General features: G+C 45.6%; 1 protein-coding gene and 1 pseudogene across 1 annotated transcript; one reads left to right on the top strand and one right to left on the bottom strand.

The window, feature by feature from the left end:
• Positions 1–481: 481 nt before the first annotated feature.
• Positions 482–4,066, bottom strand: crybb1l1 (crystallin, beta B1, like 1). The gene is made up of 7 exons (XM_069669209.1): positions 3,985–4,066; positions 2,291–2,409; positions 1,979–2,076; positions 1,748–1,866; positions 1,525–1,657; positions 1,296–1,438; positions 482–1,215 (listed from the first exon to the last, which is right to left on the bottom strand). The coding sequence occupies exons 3-7, from the start codon at positions 2,069–2,071 to the stop codon at positions 1,044–1,046; spliced, it is 660 nt and encodes a 219-aa protein (XP_069525310.1). The 5' UTR covers positions 2,072–2,076; positions 2,291–2,409; positions 3,985–4,066; the 3' UTR covers positions 482–1,043.
• Positions 3,414–5,330, top strand: LOC138597730 (beta-crystallin A1-like; annotated as a pseudogene).
• The last annotated feature ends 10,238 nt before the right edge of the window (positions 5,331–15,568 follow it).

Here is a 15,568-nt window from a genome sequence, read left to right as displayed (position 1 = left end):
GGCGTCTTGACGAAAGCGATTTGAGCTGAAAATGCCATCTCAAGGTTTACCCATCACTGAAAAATGCATCACTCACAGGCAGAAATGTCACTGTGTCTTTCTATCAGAGATAATATTCGGATTAGAAAGACAGCTAACCTGACTGCAGAGAAAAGGGATGTTTAATTATTTAATTATCTTTAGGATTAACTTATTTATTTGATTAAGACAACAAGATAAATAAAACCTGCTATCAAGTGAAAATAAGCTCTTTAATCTCTGAAATAATTAGCCTATAGTACGGATAACAGCACTGTAAAAATATTTCAAGCACATCCATTGTTAGCTTCTATTGTTAGTTTACTTTAACAATCATATGAACACAGGAACCACATACATAAAAAAAACATTCAAGTAAAGCATGATATATTTGTTGTCAATAGAGCCAATCAATCAAAACTGCACAATTTGATTCATGTCATTATTTTATTTGTCTGTTTTGTTCATGAACATTTTCATTCAGATGATTTTTCAGTAATAAGTAACAACAAAAACATCTTTGAAATCAAGATTTTCCTTTTTATTGAAAACTTGGCCAGGATTCTGTACAGCAGAGAGGATGTGCAAAGCACAGGGGCAAGAGGTCGGGGGGCAGGGGGCTCTAGGGACTCAGTTTCCCATGGTGCATCATACCCTGAGCCGAGAATCGAGAGTGTAAAACAGCCAGTGGTGTCGTGTTCCCTCTCGGGAGTTTCAGAGGACTGTGGAGGGGAATGAAGTGAGGGACTAAAAAAAGGAGAAAAGGGGGAAAGCCAAACTCAGCCCATAGGGGAGAAAGAGAAAAATAGAGACAGAGAGGAATGGAGGGTGGTCCGGCTGGTCCTTCCACTGAGGTGTTGTCTCCAATCAGGGGCAGATCTAGATCGTCACCCTTCCCTTCACTGCCTTAGATCATAGACCGTTAAAAGTACTGAGGTGAAGCCTCAGACGTCTCTCCCCCTTTCCCTCTTCCTCCGCCCCTCTCCCTCACTTCCGCTCTTTCTCTTTCTCTCCTTCCCTGAGCCTCACTTGCTGGCCATGGTGTAGCAGCCCTGTTGGTGCCACTGCATGTCACGGATACGCCTCACGGACTGGAACTGAGGGTTGCGGGCACCGTACTCGTTGAAGTGCCTGTAGTCACCCTTCTCCAGCAGGTACTGGCTGCCACGGTATCCAGGGAACTGGTATCCCACAAAGCTGTAGGAAGACAAGGAAATATGTCAGAGTAGGGTTGGCTTTATGTCACTTGAGTCCATGTTTGAGCTCACGATACTCACGTTCCACAGCTGACGATGATGCTGCCCACTCTGTCGGTGAAGCCGTAGGAGAACAGGCTGGGGACGTCATCGTCCATGATCTCCATCTTGCGTCCCTTGAACTCTCCAACCTCGTACAGGCAGATCTTGTGCTTCTCAGGGTCCTGATAGAGAGAAAATCCCTGGTTTAGGGAGGACTCTGAAGCAAAAGAGTAACTTGAGCGTATAAAACGAAGCTTGTTGCATTTACCATTCTGACGGGCCTGAAGGACAGCAGGTAGTCGTTCTTCTGGCAGTTGCTCCAGGAGTCCCAACGGGGATACTCTCCCTTCTCCAGGATGTACATCTCACCACAGAAGTTCATCTGCTCAAAGCCCACGAAGCTGCAGACGAGACAATGCTTTAAAACTATTTGTGCAAAGACAAAAAGTTTCACACGTGAAAAAAGGATGGATAAATCTTGTTCAACTTACGGTCCACACTCAACACGGAGGGAGCGCACGCGGTCCATGCCCAGCTCACACACATTCATGCACTCGTTGCTGATCTCGATCATGCGACCCTGGAAGTTCTCCTGGTCGAACACGTACATCTGGAGGGCGCACATGCACACGGATCAGTCAGTAGAGCAACACTTAAAGTATGTGATGTAATAAAATACATATATCTACTTTAGCTTAGAAAAGCCCATGAGAGCCACCCACCTTGTAGGACATCATTCCCATCTCAGACTTCTTGCCCTGAGCAGCCTTCCCATCGGTCTGGGAAGAAGTCTTAGACTTATCTCCACTGGACATGATTACTGCGTGGAAAGAGAGGAAAGAAAACACTGAGAGAGGGCTCATGTGACAAATGTAACCTGGTTTGATAAGAGGAATTACAAGATATACTAGAGATATAAATACTTTAAATGCAAAAATATAAAAACATATGAAGAATAATGTGTATGTTTTGGTGTCATCTATGCCTCCTCTACAGGTGTACAGTATCTGCATGTGTATGTGTATGTGACTTACCTGTCTGTGTGTGCGATGCCTGCGCCGAGCCTCACTCAGAGTGTGTGCGGCTCGGAGTGCAGCTCTCCCTTTTATACGCTGGCGCCCATGGGAGAGGGATTATTGGTAGAGAAACAAACCTGCTGAGGTCAGAGGCACATGACAAAAGAAACCCCACATCATCAGAGAGGCACTGACGGAGGCGATGGGCGGAGGACTGACAGAAGCTGGGGAACAGATTGAACACAAGTTACAAATAGAATTAATAAAATACAGGTTGATGTTCCTGACATCAACTTTTAGAGGTAAATTCTACATCCTTAATTATAATCATTTTTTATATAACCTTTTATTTTAGATTCTTTATTTAGCTGTCACCACAAACCCACTTATCTCAAATATAAACCAGCTTACTATACTTTCAGGTAGACGGGTTTGTTTGCCCTTACTAACAGGTTTTATTTGACAGTGACTACAGGAATATGTGGCATCACACGTCTGGCTTTCAACAACATAGCTCAAGGTAAATGTAATCTTGCAGTTCATTTTTAAGATAATGCCAGAGAGTAACATTCATGTGGGGCACATGCTTCACCATTTAACCACAATTCAAACTGGAAGACCACCTGGAAGATCCCCACATAGAGGCACAAGACCAGAAGGATTTGTATGTTTCACTTCAAAGTTAGATGTACTTTAATGCAGAATTGGATGGCTTCTTTAATGGGGGATGTTATGGGCAAACTTTAATGCTTTCCAACTTTTATTCAGTGCACATATGTCTATTGGGTGTATCTGATTCCTGAAGAACCCGGGACTCCGCTTTGAGAATCATTGATCTTGCTAAACCATAAGACAACAACCTGCATCCTTTGATGTGCGCCTTCAAGAGCGTTTGGTGTCACTGAGATTCCATTTTGTGAACAAGACTAAAATGAAACTTAAAGCTCTGTAACGTTGCTATACATGTATACAGACCCACCCAGTTATCTCCTTCCCTGTCCACAGCGGAGCCGATCTGCTCCACCGTTAATCCCCACATTCATCACACCGATCCCGGCCCTTTGTGCCGGGGCACGCGCTGGACTGCTGACCGGGGTCCGAACATACCGGAGCGCCTTTGTTTCAGCGCACCAGCAGCACTATGGGATCTGCTGAGCTGGCCGCTGCTGCAGGACAACAGCGTCCAGCGGCCGCGGAGCGCAGCCGGGGGGCGCGCCTCGGTGCCGCTGCGCCGAACGGACGAAGAGCATGGTCCAAGTCGGGACCGTGCACGCGCACCGTCACGCGCGCTCCCAGACCGTCCATATAAAACTGAAGCGCCAGGTTCTCTCAAAGCTCTACGCGAGGCAGGCGGTAGGCGCGTTACTCCAAAGCTCTTCTATTAAAGTGCCAAACTAGGTAAGGCTGCATCTCTGCTTTCATCACTGCACAGAGTCAGACAGACAGGTGACAACCAAAAGCACTTTCTGAAACACCTGAACAACACGCAAACTGTTATCAGAGCTGTGTTTCACCTTTAAGAAGTACATGTACAGTTATTGGATGCACCAAAGATTTATATGAATTGCAGATGTGTGTTGAAATTGAACACTATGGTGTTTAACACTGAGAAAACATGACACATAGTCTAATTTGACATGATTGAACATTTATCTCTAAATGATTCTCTGAAGGACATTATTTCTGTCACTGTTTTTGCCCCCATCTCCTACCTTTAACTTCACCTCCTTCTTTCTGTCCTCAGGAGTAAAGATGTACAGAACTACAAGGTCCCCCATGATGCAGCCGCTGGTCAACTCAGGAATGGGCATGGCTCCTTTCTTCAAGGTAAACAAGCACTGGTTTGTGCACAACTTCTGTGATTCAAAACCTCCTGCACCTGCAATTTTAATGTCAGCTTAACTTTTTCTTCTTCTGTGATGCCTCTTTTTGTCAATCTCCCAGGTGACTGTGTTCGAGCAGGAGCATTTCCAGGGAAAGTGCCTGGAGTTCACCTCTGAGTGCTGCAACATCCAGGAGTGCGGCCTGGACAACATCCGCTCCATCAGGGTGGAGAGTGGAGCGTAAGTCTGACAAACTCTACTTCTGGGGGAGAAGACAAAAACAGGCCCTGTGTCAAACAATGATGCTGAATCAGATAAAGCTGTTCTCCCCATTTTGTTTTCTCTTAAAACATCCATCACAACAACAAAAGGAGTCGGACAGATGCTAAAAGTTCTCTGTTTGTCTCTCTGAACAGCTGGGTGGGTTTCGAGCACCATGACTTCCAGGGCCAGCAGTTCATCCTGGAGAGAGGAGAGTACCCCCACTGGGACGCTTACTCTGGATCCCTCTCCTACCACGTGGAGCGCCTCATGTCCCTGCGCCCCATCTACTGCGCCGTGAGTTACATCAAAGTGATCATCAGGTGACGCCTACCTGAGAAATCCAACAATTCAACCTTTTCTGTCTCTCTCCTCCCGTACAGTCTCACCAGAGCAGCCGCATGATCATCTTTGAGAGGGAGAACTTCATGGGCCGCAGTGTGGAGATCTGCGACGACTACCCCTCTCTGCAGGCCATGGGCTGGATGATGCCTGAGGTCGGCTCCATGCACGTGCAGTGCGGCGCGTAAGTACCTGTGAATGTTTAATGAGATGCACTTTATCACGACAGACACCTTTTTAAAAATGCATCTCAGTTTTTCAGCTGATTTACACCTGATCTGTTTCACACCGGTCAACTTGTCTACTTATTCTCAAACAAGGAGCTGTGCTGATGAGGGAGAATATTCTTAAGTCCCTTTAGCCCCTCATTAGCATGTGTTATATGTCATATATGTAATAGACATACCAGCTGAGAGCTCCAAGCATGTTCTAAATCCTGCTCCTAAAAGAGTCCCACTAAGCCTCTTCTCTTCCCGTCCTGCAGCTTTGTGTGCTACCAGCACCCCGGCTACAGGGGCCAGCAGTACATCATGGAGTGTGAGAGACATAGTGGAGACTACCAGCACTGGAGGAACTGGGGCTCCCACTGTCAGACCCCCCAGATCCAGTCCATCAGGCGCATCCAGCACTGAGAGGAGGACAGGCTGAGACTGAGACAGCAGCTCCCCCCTCGACCCCCTCCCCTTACCCATAACCCTCCCCTCTGTCTTTCTTTCTCCTTTCTCTTGACTTGAGCCGCTCCGACCCGACTCAACACACCACTGATTTACAGCCGCTGCCAAAGTGTGATAAGAGACAATATCGCACTGTTAAAGCACAGGGAAACACACGCTCCACATACACACATGCTGACTTAGCTGACACCTTCACAGTGTCTTTTTATTTGGTTTAGAGGTCCCTACACACCCACACACAAACACACACCTGCGCTGTACTCTCACCTGAGCCTGGCGATGATGGGTTGAGCAGCTCCTCAGCGAGATGGAACCGATCAGAGGGGAGATGAAGATCCAACATGGCGCCATGAGCGGGGAACTCTCCCCGAGCTGCACTCACTGTCCTCAGTGCAGCAGACTGTGCTGCAGTGCAGCTCAGATGTGATTTGTTGTTGTGTGTAGGAGGTTGATCCACAGGTTGATAACTAATAAACTCATTTTCACTTCATGTGTTGTTGTTTTATTACATAAGCTGATTACATTATGGTGAATGTTTTAAGGGTAAAGGTATTAAAGAAACTAAACTAAATGTGTTGAAGGAGTGGATTGGTGCAACATAGGTTGATTAAAGCTGCACATAATGAGCAAATGATTAAACACATTTTGACAACATGCTTAAAGAAATGTGCTGCAAATACAAACAATTCAAAACGAGCTAACAATGAGTTCTTCCTGTGTGATTCTAGTATTCCAGTATACATGCTGCGTTGGTATTTTAATAATAATACGAAGCTATAAATGATCAATGATGTTGACCACTTGCAATTTATAGGTCAGGTAAAATGAATCCAGCAGGTGACTGCTTGTTTGTTCATACCATAGACTGTATAAAAAGATGGACGATATGACAGCTCCCTAAAAGTAAAGCCGAAAACATTTCGGGCGCCCCCTGCTGACTGGCTGCAGTATAGGTCATAAAGCCCGCCTCCTCCATGTTAACAGATGGGAAATGAGTCAAACTATAAAATCAAAATACATGTTTCTCAAACATGATTTCTGTCATTATAGTTAGTTATTATCATGCTGATTGAAGTTTATTTTTAATTAGTTCTTTGATGCTGTCAAAAGGATGATTGACAGCTCTGTCGACAAATACGGCTCCTGCAGCCGATCTGTTTCACATTAGCAGAGTAGAGGAGGATCAGCGAGAGGAGACGTAACTAAAACAATCACTACAGTCATTGAAGTTTCTATATGTGTGAAAGTCTGCTTCAGACCAACACAAGAAGCTGCTCTGCTGTTAAATACACCGACGCGCGGGATCTTTGCTGTTTTTTCCGGTTTTTAAGTGTGTGTTTTGGTTAGAAGAAGTGGCTACGGCGGTATCACCCGACGATTTCTACTGCGCAACTCTGGCTCCAAATGACGTCACCATCGCAACATGGCAGCGCCCGTCTCAGGGGCTATTTTGGCATCAGTAACGTAAAATGATAGCAGATGGAGATGCGTCGTCCCACTATATATACAGTCATTGGTTCATATACATCTATATCCATTTCTCTAATACTGACCACTAATGCGACACTGTCCCTATATTCTATATTTTAAAAAGTGGTTTCAACCAAAGGATTTCCCAAAATTCCCCTTAAAGCTGTAAACATCAGGACCTGACTGAACACTGGGCTCTTTTGTTTCATCCCTAAAAATGAGGTGAGGGAGAGTGTACACTGTGAAGCCTCACTTTCACATGTGGTGTCACAGAATAAAAGCTGGTGCAACACAGGAAGTACAAAGCATTCTTTTTTACTGTAGAAATCAGAGTCACACTCAAAAGTGCCACAAGGAACATTATGGAACATAAACTTAAAATAAGGAAGACAAGAGTTTTCCTTGAACATGTGGCAGAACAGAGGCTGATATTATCGATCACGTTAACTAATACAGTCATTGTCATATTTACAACTAATAAAACACTCTTGATTCCTTTGACAGAAATTCAACCTGATTGTTTTTTGCAGAGAATCTCGTTAAACTGTTTAGTAAGTTGACTTTGCTGAACATATCTGCACAACATCACAAACCTTGGAACTTTGGTGGACGTAACTTCTCTCTCTTTACATAAAACCAAACACCTACATCTAAAATGAACGATCCCAGTCAGCAATCGGATGACTGTTAAAAACCAACTGAAAAGCTTAAAACTGAATATCTGCGTACAAACGACACAGACAGTTTTGTCTCTGATTACGTGTCTCTTTGCATTATGGTTTCTTTCTTTAATCCAAACTAACAGCTAACATGTCGCTCACAGCTCTTATTGCTCTAAACAGAGGTGGAGTAGGAAAACAAAAACCCCTCTGTGTGCACATGGAGGTGATGACAATAAAAACATTTCGGATGAAACTACAGGTGTCTACTCGGAGCTTTATAAAACTGATTCAAGGCTTTTTTCTAGGAAATTGACAAATAACTAAAAGTGAAGAAGACGAGTAACAAAGAAAAACTGTCTGCTAACACTGGACTTTACATCGCTTCCTAATCTAAGAGCATCTCAGTCTCATATTTTCAAACTCACCTTTACTCATAGCAATGAAGAGCGCAGAAGGAGCGAAGTCCGACTTTTCTCCAACAACATCGACGTCCTCGTCTACTTCCTCTTCCTCGCCTCCTGAAGAATCCGTCCAGGTGATGACCACCGGGTCAGGGGCGGGACTGGAGCCTCCGATCACGTCAACGTCATCATCATTGCAGCTTCCTGTCGAGTGCAGGCTGACCTCCTCCTCTGAATATAAAAGAGGTGAAACATCAGGCTTCTGTGAAGGCTTCAATGGTGACCGACTGCTCCGGTGGCGGTCATCTTCAACATCTCCGTCCACATCAATCTCTTCATCCTCCAAATTCATTCCTCCTCTTTTTTCTCTTTGCAAACAATCTCCTTCACTGGCGTCCACATCCTTCATGTCCAAAGTCTCCGTGTTTCCCGATTTTGCAGAGGAAGATTTGTGTGCTTCAAAGGTCGGCTGTGGCGTCTTCTCAAAGCAAAGCCTCTTGGCCACAGTTGCATCATCGCTTGTCTCCTCCTCCTCCTCTGCTCTCCTCATCTTTCCCCTCCTCCTGGGTGCGTCTGTCTCTTCTTGTGGCTGGACATTAATGTCTTCTCCGTGTGTCTCTTGATGTTCATCTGTGTCATAGGGCTCCACAGGCTGCTGCTGAATTGGTGATGTTGAACGCTCAGCGTTAGATAAACTGACAAGTTGTCTGTTCTTCTTGGGCCTGCCTGGACGGTGGCGCGGTTTGTCAGGTGGTGGTGGCCGTTTCTCCAGAAGTGGCTCATGGAGGAAGGGCATACTGTTCTGTAAAACATATAAAGCTCACCAGATTACACAGACAAAAACACGAGTCTACAGCCATGCTAGCAGGTCTGAAAGGCTAACATATATTATGCTAACATGCTTTGAACAACAATGCCAATTTGGTGATGTTTAGAAACAATAATGTTTTCCATGTTCACCATCTTAGTTAATCATATTAAGTCCCTTTCACACATGCACTGACACACTTGGACCAGACAGTAAATACTTCACCACCCAGTTCCCTGGTTCAAAGGTCACTGTGTGGAAAATCCACAGTGAGCAAGTGGATTGAGAGACAAACAGCCTTACACATGGCCTGTTCGAGGCACGTCTGTTACACCATTAGAAGTTGGAGCTAGGTATGCTCCGATTGATCGGGCTCTAATTAGGGGATCGGTTGATCACTCCGGCCGATCACGTGATGTACAATTCTGAGCCACTTTCGCGCACCACACCAAGCAGATAATGCAGTAATGATTCTGCTGTGACAGTGAAGGCAAATAAAACACTTGCTTGTGCGTAATCAGGGGCGATTGCTGGAGAGGCGATTGTCATTTGGTTTTACCAGCGCCACTTCACCCAAAGTTTAGAAGTTGGGCAACGTTTATCAAAGGGAAGTGATTAGAAGTTAGCAAGATTCACTCAACGGATGTAAGCACTCGCTTTACAAGGAGGAAATCCTGCAGCACGCTCTACTCCTGCTCCTGATCACTCTGTCATCTGCAGTGATCACAGACACAGACGCGCTCCAAAGATGGCAGTGCGTTTAACACACTCTAAAAAATAAATACTTAATATTCACTCTCAACCTGCTCCTCCGCTGCTCATCCGCTGTCCTCACCTACGTCCGCAGCGCGCACCTGCTTTCAAACACGTTGTCATCGGCCTCATAAGGACAGTCCTTGTAACACATTGCCCACAAAAGCGCACATTGACCTGATGCGGTCAGCGACATACTAGGTTTGGACCTGGTCTTGTTATATTCTTAGAAAGGTTGGAAAAATGCATTTAAATCGGCGATTGGATCGGTGATCAGTATCTGCCCTAAAAATCCTGATTGGTGCATCACTAGTTGGGGCTATGTCATCCCTCAGTAAATCCTGCTGCAAAGGTAGCAAGAGAGGCAAAGAGATGTCTGTGAAATTGAGGAAGCTGACAAGATGGGACAGGGCTGTGATGTGGGTGTGTGTGTGTGTGTGTGTTGTGAAGCTGACAGTTAACACCTTTTCAGGGTTCGGAAAACTTAAAAAAGCGTTTCTAATACATGTTAGAAAGCGTCCTTGGGGAGGCATATACTGCTGTAGTGTTCCGACCGGACCTGAACCTTTTTTGTTTGTGTGTTTTGCTTTGTGTCACATTTCTTTTAATGGTTTAATGCTCTGTTTCTAACTGTATAAAGCACTTTGAGTTGCTTTATGCATGAACGGTGCTCTACAAATAAACTTGCCTTATGTGCCACGCCTCTTTTGCACACTGAGCCCATGAAACAGATGAAGTCCTTAACGCCGCTATTGCTGGATCTCAGTATAAAAAGGGATATTGATGACATTTACTGATCCAGTAGGTGCATCAATGCATCTGCCCGCTCAATCTCCTGATGTGTGTTACACGTGTAAAAGGGCAGACAAAGCCCAGACCTAACTCTGCAGACACTGTCAAGAAATATGTCTCTGGCTAAGGAGGCAGTTTGGGCTGCAGAGGGTGCAAGAGGATCCATCATCTGAGGATGGTGAATATCTGTAACAATAATGAACAAACATCTAGTAAAAAACTAAATGCTCACCGTGATATGAGCCTCTCTGAACCTGCTCCTGATGGGGTAGGTCTTTGTGGTCCAGCTGCCATGTGGGCTTTTCACTGATGATGATCTGCTCTTTGGTTTTTCAGGACTCTGCAAAGATGGACAGAACAAAAAAAAACCATTTGATACAATTTCCTCCAGATTCTGTGGATACCAAATTTCACTTTCAACCACATACTAACATCAGTTATCAGACTTGTCATAAAGGAAATCCACTGATGAAGACAGCTGACATGATCAGAAGCATTAGGGGAGAGTTGTTTGAAAAATGTGTCACCTCTTCTTCCAGACCGGGACAGCTGTGTCCCTGCAGTGTAACTCTGACTGGCAGCGGGCCACTCCTCTCCAGTTTCACCACCGGCACCTGCCTCAGCTGCTTGTTTTCCTGCTCATGATCGGCTTTGTCCTTCGCTTCACTCGACAACACAGGTTTCCTCACCCTCACCCTCTTTTTCTCATGTGTGAACAGGTACTGGTTGGGTCCTCTTTTCTTCCGTCGCCTGGCTGGTGCTGTGACTTGGTCTGGTGTTTCTTCAGTATGATTCTGGGAAACGCGGTTCTGCAGAGTTTCAGCTTCACTCTGTTGCAGTTCACATATTTGGGAATGTCTGGAGGTGGTCTGGGTCTTAGTTTTCCTGTATTTGCTCTGAACAGCCTCTGTGCAGCTCTGATCATCCATCTCCACCTCTTCCCTGGTAGAACAGCTGTCAACGTGCTGCTCAAAGGACTGAAGGAAGCTCTCCAGCATGTCATTCAGCATCCCCTCTCCTTGCTGCTGCAGAACGGGCACTGCTGAGGTGGACGCACCTCCTCCTCTTCCTCTAACAACCTGTGTGGTGCCGCCTTGTTGTTTGTTGCAGCTGTTGCTTGTGGTTGGAGGAAGACGCTGAGAAAGAGGAGCACCATTGTTGCTGTGTGGTAAAATGTCGAGGCCCATCATCACCTCCTCCAGCAGGCGATCGATGTGTTCGGGCTCGTTGGGTGGAGGAGCTGGAGGAGGGAGGGCGATGCTGTGGAGGAGGGACGATGCTGGAGATACATAGGAGGAGGCAGGTGACATCAGGCCAGGTGATGCGAGGCTGGAAGCGGAAATGGCGTGATGAACGTTGTAAAATCTCATGGGAGGAGAAGGAAAGGAGGCTGATGGTGTTGGTTTTCCCCTCGCCCTCTGAGCTCGGCCAATAGGGAGAAGATCCTGTAATCAAGGCAAGTGTTATAATTACAAGACTGTAAAAAGTTACAAGGAAATGAAAATGAGATCATCTGTGAGCGACATGATTGGACAGAACTCTTCTGGTGCAACTTCAATAGCCTGGACCCGATAACCTTTCTAACAAGTGGATTGGTTGGAAAAGCACAAATACACACAATTTTCCTGTTAAAGAAACAAAATGAATGAATGCGTCTGGAGAAGAAGGAGGTTTCAAGTGGTTTGCTTTGATTGATAAATACAGCAGGTAATTAAATCATATTTTAGGTCATTTATTAAATAAAAACACCGAATAATCTTAAGTTCAAACCTCATAACATGACAAGAGACTGCGTATTATTCAGACATAGTTTGTTTATGAATTTAAATGTTAATGTAAGTTTTAAGTCAGACTGATCCCTCAAGGGACACAGATTTTAACACCTTTAAATGTTTGTAATAAAGGAATATTCTCACTTCTCTCATCAGACTCAAGAGGTTGGAAATATAAGCAGAGGGCAGTTGTTGCAAACCAATTCGCTAACACCTGGCTTTTTTGCTAAATGGGAAAGGTTAGAATCTGCATTCAGACCCGGGTCAAATGACTCTGCAGTACACCCGGGTAATTATCGGCACTGATTGGAAAAACAAACCCATCGACACACTAATCTCCGCCCCCTTTCCGGCGTGATGCCGCCCTCCGTCGGTTACTTCTGCGACTCTTTGTCATCTCAGCTACAAATTCCGCCCATCTCCGTCCAAGCAGCGCTCCAACATCGTTCCAAATTTGTCGCAGCCGAGTTTGATAAACAGACTGAATAAGTAATACATATAATAAAGACCTAAACACCGTAACATCTTCACTGTTTACTAACCCTGTCTACAGCGCGTTTGTGACGTCAGACGGTGACGCAGCAGAAGAGACTGAAAGGATACTTCACTGGCAATGGGAAAACAGACAATCGGCATCTATAAGCGGGTCTTCCCGAGTCTGAAAGACCTGCGTCAATGCGCTAATTGCGATGGGAATAGGGTACAAGTCCCATATTTATATCTAATCTGTCATCGCTATAGAAAAGTAACAATTTTCACCCCCCTCATGGCCCCTCAAACATCCTGTCCTCCTGTCTCGCCTTGATGATGTCACTAATAGGACAGCTTTATGTCTGCACCCTCACCTGGTTTAACTGTTGCGTGTTACTTCCTCCTCCCTCCTTCATGTCTCCACTCTGGCTGAGATCCCACTCTTTGCCACGCCTCCTCCTTCTCTGACAGCTCTTGGCCGGCTTCAGGAGCTCTCTGGTCTTCAGGTGCAGCCTCCTCCCTACAGCTCCTCCACCCTGCCCCGTCATGGACGTCCTCATCCCCCACCTCTGCAGGAACAACTTCTGCATCTTGCTCACACCGACACTCTGCACGTCCACCGTCTGCGTTAACCCTCCCCTCCCCCTCCCTCCTGTTTGTGCTCGAGGTCTCCGGGGTCTTCTCTCGCCTGTCCCAGCTCTCCTGGCGCCTCCTGCGCCTGCTGCCCGTCTCCTTCGGGGTCGCCCCCTGCAAGGGCCCTCATCCGTGTTCGGGTTCAGGAAGTAGTTGATGTATCCTGGTATGTTGCCTTGAAACTGCTCCAATTGCTCCTCCTCTTGTTCCTCAGCTGCTCCGGCCCACCAGCTCTTAGGGTCCACACACGGGGACGCTTGGCTTTGGTTTTCATCTGTTGGGTAGACGAGGGAAACTGGGATGTAGGGAATTTGAGGGGGAGCAAGAGTGGGGTCTGTCTGTCCTAAACTCTGGAGAGCACCCATATCAATGGTCTCAAATGAGGATGCTGGTTGAGAGGGGGGAGCTGTGTCGTCCTGCAGCAATTCAGTCTGAGTCCATGTGCCTTTTCCACCATCTGAATGTGTCTCTCGCCACAGAAAGGTGACCCCATCTCTCACTTCTCTCCTCCACCCGCCCCGTCTCCCCTCGTTCTCCTCTGGCACTACTGGCTCCGTCTGCACTCCCACCTCCGCAAACGTTCCTTCTCTGTTCTCATTTCTGCTTTTGCGATCTCTTCTCGTGACCTCCACCAGCCCCTGGATGCCCAGCTTGGCAGCAGCAGAAACAGCCTCCTGCCTCTCCTCCTCCCCCTCCCCTGCCATCTCTCCAGAGTACAGCAGTCTGACCAGGTGGAGCAGGGTGCAGGCGCCAAGTGCATGAAACTCCAGGAGATGCCTTTCTCCTGCAGGAGGCGGCGGCGTGGAGGACAGGGAGGAGGAGAATTGGGGGCTGATGGCTGAGAGGATACAACTGTGTGCTGGCACAGAAACACCTGGAGGATAGGCCATTATTATTAAACACTTACACATTATCTTATATTATTAAAAAATAACACACCCTGAGGCAGAAGTGCAATGTTTATCTGTGTAACTTAGTTGCTTATAGTGTCTTTATACCTTCTGTCTTGAGCAGAGTGTCACAGAACTGGCTGCACTGCTGCTGTCTCTGCAGCTCAGCGAGGAGGAGGGCTGCAAACCCTGGTTTTTGGTAGCACCACATCTCTCCATACACTTCAGAGGAGGAACAGAGAGGAGGAGGGTGAGGGTGTATTGATAAAGGTGATGACAATTTGCATTCAGTGTAAATACGTCCCTCTACACGACTGCTGAATTCTCTTGAAGTGAACTTGAAGAGTACTGTAACCACAGCCTCACAAGAACTGTTATAGTGAGATGTACTTTATTAAATTACAGTTATGTATTTTTTATGTATACTATCGCATACATTGCATGAATGTTGTGTCTACAAATTGTAGTTGTAGTTTATTATTTAACCTTTTATTTAACCTGTAAAAACAATAAAGCTTTTTCCCGATTAGTTCTTCATTTAGTTCTTAAATTAATAGCTAAAATAGTTGACTATCTATATATTTTCTGTGTGTAGTGTTGCAAACCTAAATTTGACATGACAGTAAAGATTAACCTTTCTCCATATACTTGATTTAATAACAAATAATAACTATTTTAAATTCATTGATTTTAGGCCTAAATTATTATTTTGCTAGAAAAGCGTTTCATTTTTCCACATTCAATCCAACTGATTTATTAACAGATATTAACAGCCGTTTAAGTTTAAGTTTAAGTTTCCATCAATGTTTTTTAACTACCAAACCAAACTTTCTCATTAAAAACTTTCTTAACCGGGGCGACATTATTCAAATTGGTGAAGGAAGTCGGCTGCTATAAAAAAACTGAGATCAATCCACACCTGCAGATTAGCATCAATGCAGACAGCTAGCAGACAGCTAATATAACGGTGCACAACAAGACCTGGGCGCCAAGAGTGCTGAGGTGTAAACTAGTCATAGTCAGATCAGAGTCAGACCAGCTGTTAGTTAGCATGTCATGAACATTAATGTATTGACTGTAACATGCGAGTTGCATGAACTTCTTTCTCCTGTAAGGTGTTTTGAACAAAAACACGGGCAGGTGACAGACAACGCCTCCAGTTCACTCACCGAAATCGGGTCTCAAAACTTTCTAAAAATCCGTCCCAACGTCAGTGGCATGAGCTGGTTCGTTTTTGAAAATAAAAAAAAATTCGATGTGAGGTCAACAGACAGTATGTTGTTCAGTTTATCTATTTATTCTGACCGTTCTGGTGAGGTCATCCACGGGTCAGCGTGGTCATCAGCGGCAAAGGTAGTCACACTGTAGTTCGTCGCTCCGCTGCCAGGGGGCAGCAGTGTCCCCCCCGCCACAGTACAGCAACCACAGCAACGGACCGTCAAAGATTACATAAACAACATTAAAACACAAGATAATTCACTTCTGATACTTCCCTTTTCGCAAAACAAATATTAGCCTCTGGGTGCTGCTTTTTGGTAGTCACA

Source organism: Semicossyphus pulcher, unplaced genomic scaffold, assembly GCF_022749685.1.
Source record: "Semicossyphus pulcher isolate SPU_LCO1_2020_fin unplaced genomic scaffold, fSemPul1.0.p SCAF_2, whole genome shotgun sequence".
Lineage (NCBI taxonomy): Eukaryota > Metazoa > Chordata > Actinopteri > Labriformes > Labridae > Semicossyphus > Semicossyphus pulcher.
The sequence above is the reverse complement of the archived record's forward strand: the minus strand, read 5'-3'. Positions and strand labels throughout refer to the sequence as shown.

Excerpts from the sequence above, each read along its gene's own strand:
- crybb1l1 (XM_069669209.1), bottom strand. The coding sequence starts at position 2,071 with ATGTCCAGTGGAGATAAGTCTAAGACTTCTTCCCAGACCGATGGGAAG. Across the intron at positions 1,439-1,524 it reads CCTTCAGGCCCGTCAGAATG|GACCCTGAGAAGCACAAGAT; the intron begins GTAAATGCAACA and ends TCTCTCTATCAG. Across the intron at positions 1,216-1,295 it reads ATCATCGTCAGCTGTGGAAC|CTTTGTGGGATACCAGTTCC; the intron begins GTGAGTATCGTG and ends GTCTTCCTACAG.